The sequence below is a fragment of the Apaloderma vittatum genome, unplaced genomic scaffold, assembly GCF_000703405.1.
Source record: "Apaloderma vittatum isolate BGI_N311 unplaced genomic scaffold, ASM70340v1 scaffold44636, whole genome shotgun sequence".
In the NCBI taxonomy this organism is placed as follows: Eukaryota; Metazoa; Chordata; class Aves; order Trogoniformes; family Trogonidae; genus Apaloderma; species Apaloderma vittatum.
In genome coordinates, this window is record NW_009724237.1 from 5788 (window position 1) to 15404 (window position 9617).

Below are 9617 nucleotides of genomic sequence, written 5' to 3' on the forward strand. Positions count from 1 at the left end.
GTAGAAACCCATGACCTGAGCACACGGTGCTGGCATCAGCTGATAGTAAGTATATTCCGTAGAAACAGGTGGTTGTGCAGATATTATAGGATAAGCAAGGTATGGTCCTGCAGGGTTTGGGCTGGGTTGCTGCCATCTGATGTCATTGTTGTATAATGGAAACTGTCTGTAAAAATCAAAAGGAAAGATAATTGCTTAGCTTAGTAAGATTTTTCCCTCTCAAGGAAGTTCAGACCTCTACCACCCCCTTCAAAAAACCTGAACCACCAAACAATGACAATTCATTTGTTTAATGAGCTCCTAGCTTTTAATAACTGAACTTAAATTTGGTAGGACTCCTTAGAGATGCCAATTAAATGATTCACAAGCTCACACTACTTTCAAGTGCAAAACAAATATCTTTGCTGATTCTGCATTTGTATAAACTTACTAAATTTCTAATATGAAACTCAGAAATAAAATGTAGGCATTTCCTTTGACAAGTACTTTGGACCTATTGCAATTTCATTGTTTCAAAAACCACATATAGCTAAGTAGATACCTAAGCTTACGCAAGGTAAGCTAGCAGATACATGGAACAGTGACATTCATTGGCTAACTCAGGGCAGAGTACTTGAACGTGTCCAGTCGCCAACTCACCCTTGTTCAAAATTCCTATGATAATGCAGCCTCTATGAAGCACGCATGAAAGCAGGCATTTACAAACTTACTACTGAAACCAAGTTTGGAGACTCATTCTTGTGTTTATTTGTGATACAGCATTCTACAAGACTCCTTGGAATCTATGGGCCCAGTTCTCTCCCAACTCCCAAGAGACCCAGAGACCATCTACACAGAAAACACAGAGGCCTGAATATCAGGGAAACAGAATAGAAAAAGTAAAGATCTGGGGTAGTTTCACAGATCTGCAGCAGGCAGTTGCTAAAGGATTATTTTTGTTCTTACCTATTCAAGTGCAGCAGGACTAAAGTGCTATCCTAAGCAAACATCGGGTACATTTTTCAAAACCAAACAGCAATAATTTGTGCCTTCAATACAAAATCATGAACACTGAAGTCGTGCATTCAGGAATCAACACATTTGGGCTAGAACAAAAATTCCTAAACTCAATGTATTATAACTAGTTATGCAAAGAAAATTGGATACAGCTAAACTCAATACAAGCGTCAGCTGCATACTGTTTCTCCATGGCAAGATCCAAGTTGGACACCTGGAGCCCTGCTTCAGCAGCAGAGATTCAGACACAGACCTCTTGACTGCCCTGGTAGATGCAAGAGCACAGCAGGATTTGTACCAGACCTCTGTAGCCAGGGAAAGAAGAGCAGCCAAGAACATGAATAGAAAAAAAAGTAACAGGAAGGAAATAAGTAGGAAGAGGAAAAAAAAAGGGGGGACACACACACGACAGACAGAGAAACTTCATCCTCACCCATGGAGGGTCAGAAGATTAAATACTGTGAAAAAAATGAACATACTTCCAACAGTCACTGACTCCTCTCAGCTGTACCAGAAGTTTAAACTCATTTAAAAATAGGTCATCTTCCATGAAAACCACAACCACTTATTACCTGTTGGATTGGTTTTCCTGTACAAATGGATAGCAAGTGATCAGGTAGCTAGGGATAGGAGTTGGTTCCATGCTGTTAACTCCTCCACTGTCACTGGGAAGCGCCATTGGGATCATCAGAGTTTCTGGACCTTTCTTCTGAGGAATAAACGGTTCTACTTCAGCTGACAGCTTGACATTCTTAAAGAGAAAAGAAACAACGTCTTCATTAGATACAATCATAAAAGTTGTGTGGAAACTACCACAAATACCAGGCACATGTAGTAAACTGGAAGAGTTGGAAAACAGTTGGCAAGTGCTTGTTAAATCCTTCCCATCAACACAGGGGTGTAATACAGATTGCCAACATTTGGCATTTGTATTAACCTTTACATTTTCAAACATTAATTAATTTAGAAGGGACTGAAGTTCAGATCTTGCAGAGGATATACTAGCGTGAGCACAGAAAGAAATCAAGTTAGCACTGTAGGTGGAGCACAGCTGTGTAGGCTTTCATAAGTGAAACCAACATATGGAAGATATAGTAATGCCTGGCCTGCTCCACAAAATTGACCGTGTTCCTAGACAACTATAAAAATGATTTTTCAGCAGTAAATCATAGCTTTACTGCTAAAATAGATGGTGTATCACTGAAGGACCCCACGCACATGTTCCATCTGCACAATTTTAACATTTTCAAGTGTTAAGAATATAATTAAATTTTGCCACGAAGAAGGCATTAAAGACTGCTCAGAAATAAGTTCTAAATGGTGCTTTCAAAAAACAGTATCGCCCCTGATCCTGAAGGCACCCTCAGGACTTCAAAAGTGTGGGTAAAACACCTTATAGTCTTGTACACAATAGCTAGATCTTAAACAATGAAAAATGCCCTATTTAGTAAGTCAACTACAGATCCAAAGCACCCTTAAATTCTATATTCCAACATGTAAATATTCAGCCCCAAAGTATTTTTTTTGTACAAAGATTTTAGCTTAATTACACTTGTCTCACATTAGTATCTCACAGAATACCAATTTCTAAGGAGATTTTCTCTGAAGCAGGTAAGGACTCCAAAAACTTTTCTTTCCATCCGTCTAAAAATGAATTCCAAAGGCACCACAGAACCTCTACAAGTATGTGCTCTTATTTTACAAAAAAGAAAGCCTGAAAGTTTGAGGTGCTGAGGACACTCTTGTATCCTTGCCACTACCTTGCCATCCAACTGAGCCAAAACAGTTAAACAACGGGAGCTCTGAAAATATCATGGCTAGTTCCACACACTTCTCAGTCCAAGTCCTTGTTCTGTGTCAAACCCACTATCCATCCACAGAAAATCTTACTGTCCAATAGCTGAATCTATAAACAAGTCCTCAATTTTAATTTTTTCTTAAAAATAAAATCCCCTATTTGTTCTTTGCAGTGTGGGGGTAGAAGAGGTGGGTGGGGCAAGTCTGAAAATATTTTGAAAATACAGTTGTCCCAGTCAGTACAGAAAGCTACTTTTACTTGATGAGTAAGTACTTTAAACGTATCAGACCGAACTAGAGAAAGTGAGGTCAAGACACTCACGCAGAGTATTGGATCTTTGGTTAGTTAGTCTGACACACTTATATATAAGAAAATTTAATTACTGAGCAAAAGGTAGAGTCATCATCAAGTAAATTAGTAAGACCATGAGTTATACTGTAATTCACCAACCAAGTTGAAAACCAACTAGTATTTAAGTACTTCGCTGTCACGTAGTCTTAGAGGAAAGGAAAACGCATATTTGAGGCTGTAAAAGCTAACTTTCATCTAAATATTATATTCACTGTTAATCACCGTAACTACCAGCAACTGATGCATTATATTTTTATGATTTAGAAGTATTTCAACACATATTACTTACAATTGTAATACTAGATTTCCCTGCCAATTCCAAAAACTATAGCAAAAATTTTGCTCAATAGATTCTTTTAAACTCCAACTATGACACTCTAAGTAACTGCAAAGACAGTCATTCTATAACAGCTGTTTGGATCACCTGAACAAGTGGAATCAAACTTTTCCTATAAAAAAGAATAAAGTTATTACATATAGAGCATCTGCCTCGTTTTTTATTTTTAACCTTCTATTACCAAATTTCGTAATTCATGCATTTTTCTAACATTTTATTCAGTATTAGCTGCAATTTTAGCTCAAATTTCACCATTAGCCATTTCCTGTAAACATCACTTCACCAAATAATTTCTATTTGAACATCACTCACTTTTCCAAATAATGTGCACATCACTCAGAATGAACTCTATAAACACAGGAGGAAGGTTTTTGAGCAACACATTTTTTAAGACAGGAGACTGCTGTCTGCAGAATGTCTGCAAGCATTAATTTGAGATCAAAGTTACATCCTTAACAACTTTGATGGTAAGACATTCTGCAAGCCACAACGACCAAGGAAGGCCAAGGCTTGTTCATAACTGAAGTCAGAATTCAAAAACATGGGGGAAGGGAAGCAAAAATCATGAGTATAGAGTCTATAATAATTTATAAGCATTTCTTGAGAAATGGTTTTGGAGTTGCCAAAGTGTGCCTGGAAAGCAGAAATTTCCCTTCCAAGAAAGTGAGTCTCTGCTTCGATATGCTTATTAAGAACATTAGTCATCTACAGAAAAAAATCATAGCATAAGAGACTTGAAGTTTAGCAGCAATCAAAAGAGGAAAACAAAACACCTAAAACAAAATAAATAAAAGGATAAAAGTGGAACTGGAGTGACAGAGGCAAAAAAGTATGTCTTAGCAAGGGACAAGATACATTATCCTTGTCAAAAAAGTGGTTATTAATGACTGTTCTGGAATACATATGGCTATAAGCACCCATACAGCAGTATCACTACCTGCTCTGCAAAAAAGTCTGCATTACAGTGAAAAAATCACCTTCACATTAATTAAATGCGCTTCTCAATTATTAGTTAGCAGGCGAACATTCCTTCCTTCTACATCAGCCCTTTTTCAACTCCTGAAGCGACATTCAGAGGAAGAGCTGTGGTGCAGCAGCAAACGTGTGCAACAAATCAAACGCCCAGTTCCGCCCAGAGTTTCCTCGCTGGCCTCGGGCACATCCCTCAGCTGCTGGGGGACTCACCTGCCCTCTGCAAACCTCCAAAGTGTTCTCCTCAACACACTGCACCCTGCAGATAAACAGTTTTCACTAAAAAAAAGAAAAAACAAAAAGAAAAAACCCTCAAGTGTTTATACACAGTGATCATGTAATAAATAACGAATACTGACACTGAAATTCCTCCCTGAAAACTAAGAGGGTTTTTTTTCATGCTATTTCAAGATAAGCAAAAACATTTCTGTAAGAATAGATTCAGTTGTGGGCTGGCCTACAAAACTAGATGGCATCAACATTAAAAGGAACACACCAAGGCTGTCTCACCCCTAGAAAACACAACAGTAAAACTAGGGTGAATGCTTTACAAACATGGCATTCTAAAAGAAGCACTGAGAACTCTCAAACACCTATTCCTCATCTGCTAGTCACTATCACCCAGCAACGTGTCAAGTGAACTTCAGCCAAATACCAATTATAAACTGCTCTAGCCCTGGCTCAGGAAACATTCAAAATATTTCAGTTGTGATCCAGGTTGGACAAGATTCCCTATTTTAAAGACCTTTCCTGTCTGGTCATCCCCTCTTTCCCTCTATTACTCTGGAAGATTGATGTGGAAATATGAAAATCAGTACTTAATGGCGAGTCACTTGCAGAATGGTCTCACTACAATGAGATACCATGATACCGTATTATATCATCTAGCCTGTATCCATGAAAAAATTAGTATTTTGCCACTGACATCAGTAAACATAGGATCAGACCCTGAACAGTTAATATAAAATAATACATGTTTTTCATCAAGCAATCTAAAGACAAAAATAGCAAATATTACACGACCAAACTTCATTTTATTTTGGAATGCAACTTTTTCATGTTTATTCAACCTTTCACATTACAAAGCTAAATAAAGCTTTACTGAAATTGACCTTTGATAATCAAACTCAATACCAGACATAAATTGTAAGTCATGCTGAAACATCACCTCTTCAATCAGTTGCCTATTAATGAAAGCACACACTTTCAAAAGAAACTAAGATTTATATAGAAGTCTTTTGTAGGCATCCCTAGTTTCAATTTACAAAATGTTTTTCAGTAGCTCATTACATATTTCAGTTCAACAATTACAACTCTTTCAAGGCAGCATATATACTGAAGCAATCCTTTGTTCCCTATATAAAAGCCACTGTAGTCATCAACAGCTGCAAAGCCAGAAGATGACACAAGCAGGAACAGAATGGTAAACTCTGTCCTATAGTTATAGGACTGTATGCTTAATCTTAGAAAAAGTTTTTGTTCATTGTAGCTTAATGTCATTCAGCATTTTTCATTAAACAGGATCTCTGTCAGCTTGCTCTCTTAGAAGAGAACACTTGGATATCAATCCTACCATTTAGAGGGTGAGAAAATAGACACAGATGCCACATTTCAGAGGGCTATAATAAAATCAGCTGGTTTACTGTCTCGAAGTGTGGAAACAAGAAGTCTCATCACAAATGTAAGACAGAAACATAGCTCAATTTTTTTATTATTAGAAAAACAATCCTACTTCTGAATTTTGGATCTCAATTTAAAAGCAATTTTAGTAGTCAGACAGGTCACATTTCATCTATTTTAAGAGAAACTTTACAAATATGGAAGTCATTGTTTCTAAAATTAGATGCTTCTAAGTGGCAGATACTTCAGGAATGGTAAATATGCAGTCCAACTGGAAACACCAGCAGCAGGCCATTTAACAACGCACAAAGTTTAATCCTCCTTATTTAGATTAAACATAGTAATTTCAAAGCAACGCAAAGCAAATACGCTATGAAGTTAGTCTTTCCCTTTTCTATTAGCTCATAATGACGGAACCATGCCTAATGGTTTTGCCTTTCACAGAAAAAAGTACCATGCTCAGAATGTAACAAAGGTAAGTGTTAAGATTTTTACATATATGGAGAAAACGAGCAAGTGGCACAACATGACAAGCTGCCATGTTTAAACTCAAAACCAGAATATTCTAGGAAAAAAAGGAGGAAAAATAAAGTTCTGTATCTACATTTTACAAAGATTTTCCTAAGATAAGCTACCAAGAGGATCCCCTTCACTTATCTAGTTTACAGTACTTAACAATACAAATTTCTACACTCAAATATTACTATTTCATATTGATAGTGTGAGTGCCTTGTAGCTTATGTACCAAAAGTATTAATACAAACCAAGCATGTAAATCAGCTTCCTCATCTCCACAAACAAGTCATCGATAAATAAATGTGATCAAAAAAGTCAAGAAGTTCATGTATCACACCAATAACACTCAAATTGACTAGAAAGCATATTCTGTAACAAACCTCAGAAAAAAACAAATTCTTCTGCACTATCAAGGTCCAAAAAGAAGGTAATGTGCAAGACATAGCACAGGAAAACTGACCTTTTCCAGTTTGCCTCAAATGAAAATTCTGTCATGGGTAAGAATCACTGAAGGAAACTGGACACGATAAAGAGCACAAAACATCGATCTAGACCTAATTCTGTGGCAAGCGTATTATCAAGACAGCTGTGGAATGGTCAAGAATAGTAGAGACAGGTAGAACAGGCTGTCTTTAAGCAATGCTACTACAAAACACAGGTCATTGATTTTGTAACTTCACCTGATTTCTCAACTGCACTGATGGAATTAAACGTCTTAATCATGGGGCAAGACAAATGTGCAACACTTCAAAAAATCAAAGCACAGCAGTACCTTTGAGAAGGGAAGCTGTTTCTCTTTAGTTTTCCACAGCAATCAGCCTCAACAGAAAGACTCCCAGGGATCACGTGCTGAGTTTTATCTTTTATAGGAAAATAACCTACACTGAACTGCTGAAACGCTTACGCTTTTAACCGAAACTATTTCAGTTCTAGTCCAGACAAAAGTAAACTTTCACACCCAGTACAAAAAATAACATGTCCTATCACAAAACGATCGTTTTTAAACAGCCTCATTATGTTTTCTTCTACATTAGCCTCCGAGATATCACTGAGCATATTGTAACAAGCAAAGTCATACCAGAATTCAAGTAACAGAAACCTGAAGGGCAATCCACAAGTGACATCTTTCTGTCATTTAGGTGTCCAAATGTTCTTGGTGCATAACATCTCACATTGATTTACTGAGCCAATATCACAAAACTCTGTTCAAATATATTCCCCGTTTAATGAAAAAATCTGTGATATTTTACTCTTGAAATACTATACTGTAAGCATAGCACAACATTCCTACCTCTCTCATATTCTAATTCCACAGTAGTTATTGCTATTAGCATGTACAGTTATCATACTGTGGCTGGGAGAGTATTCTGGGAGGAAAGGAGGAGAAAAGGTTACGTTGACCCATACCTGCATGCTTTAATATTCATTTTTCAGATGCCAAGTAATACAGTGCAGAAAGGAACTCGAATTACAGAAAAGATGGAACAGCAAACAAATCTGATGCAACCTTATGAAACACTTACACTGGTAAAGAAGATTACATTCCATTCTTACAGCACAAAAGGTTCAAGCCCAAAGCATTTAGGGAGCTCCTAATCAAGATGGTACTGTATAATAACAAGACAAAAGCAGCTAGGTAATTGAATCATTTCAGAAACTTATGAGGCATTAATTATTTGTCTGCCTAGAAGCCTTACTAGTGGATAAGGAACCAACAGGACTAGATATGCTGCAAACAGAATCAAGATCGTTCCTTCTTCAAAGAGCTTAACTGCACCTCCATACTTAGTTAACTGCACCTCATACTTAGTTAAGATAATCACACAAACCCAACACTTTAAACTGTGAAAAAATAATGATTCTGAGTTTTCATAAGCTATTATTTCCAACAAATAATAAGATTATGGCTTGACAGGGGCACATGTGCAAACCTTCAGTAATGAAGGGCTCAAGCAACATGGAATAAATATTTCACAAGTGTACTGCAGTACTAATTGCAGATGAACCCAAAGGGAGTAAAAAACCAAACACATAAACAACCAAAACCAAACACACCAAATCCCAAAACTGTAAAAAGTCAACCAAATCAGACTAATTTAAATTTTACAGAAGAAGAACAGTTTTTCTACATGAGGATAAATAAGTGTGAAAAAAGTGAATTTAAAATAATTATCACACCAGAAAGCCTTGTGAGAAGACACGGTGGGAGCCACACTGTAGTAAGATACACTATTCACTAACTTCCTTAGATATATGTACAAAACACAAAGCAATACATCTTCACAGAGTGCATTATTAGTTGCTCTTTACTTTGTTACAGGAGCTTGTGTTGTTTTATTCATTAACCCTGCTATTAGAACTCCTGGAGACACCAAAGCTGAAAACTATGAAAAAAACCAAACAGTACCATCATGAATTTTCAATATATTCTGCCGAGACAGAGGCTTAAAAGTCAAATCAGGTTGTTATGGATGGCAACATTCATTTGAAATATCATCTCTTAGAATTACCTCCCAAAGATGAAACACTTTATTGTATTTATGTAACAAATCACACGAACTCTTAAGTCCTAGCTTAAGCTTCTTCGTATCTACAGTTCGAGGGGTTTTAAGAATAATGCAAATTGATTAAGCCAACCTAAATATTGGAGGAAAAAACCCAGCGACTTGCATTAGTAGTGAGCCTATGCTCAACCCTTCAGCACTCAGCTAGGCACCTAAGACCACCAGCTCCGTCCTAACGCTGAAAGCTTCAACCGGAACCCGGTATTTACAGTCTTTCAGCAAGAGTAACACGTCTCTCACACTGCAAAGTTCTCGGGAAGCCCGCAAAAGTCTCTTCTAGTGACCAGGCAGGTTTAAATTAGATGTCCCTAAGTACAAGCGTTCCCTAAGCTCGAAACAAAGCCTGCAGAAACAACAGGGAGAAGGCCAAAACGGAGCTTTACAGCCCGTCAGGACTACCCAGGAGAGATGCTCCCGGCTCTCCGGCTCAGCCCGAGAGAGGAGCCCAGGCTCCGCCGGGGCC

The 9617-nt window shown here is 37.5% G+C and overlaps 1 protein-coding gene across 1 annotated transcript in view; it reads right to left on the reverse strand.

Moving 5' to 3' along the window:
* Positions 1-2636, reverse strand: part of LOC104276170 (selenocysteine insertion sequence-binding protein 2-like) — a gene marked incomplete at its 3' end in the record, with an annotated part of 7511 nt that extends 4875 nt beyond the window's left edge. Inside the window, exons 1-3 of the mRNA XM_009872378.1 lie at positions 2571-2636; positions 1569-1747; positions 1-166 (exon numbers count right to left, since the gene is read on the reverse strand). The exon at positions 1-166 is cut by the window's left edge and continues 183 nt beyond it. Coding sequence (XP_009870680.1) covers positions 1-166; positions 1569-1747; positions 2571-2636 — 411 coding nt within the window. The remainder of the gene's footprint in view (positions 167-1568; positions 1748-2570) is intronic.
* Positions 2637-9617: the final 6981 nt, after the last annotated feature.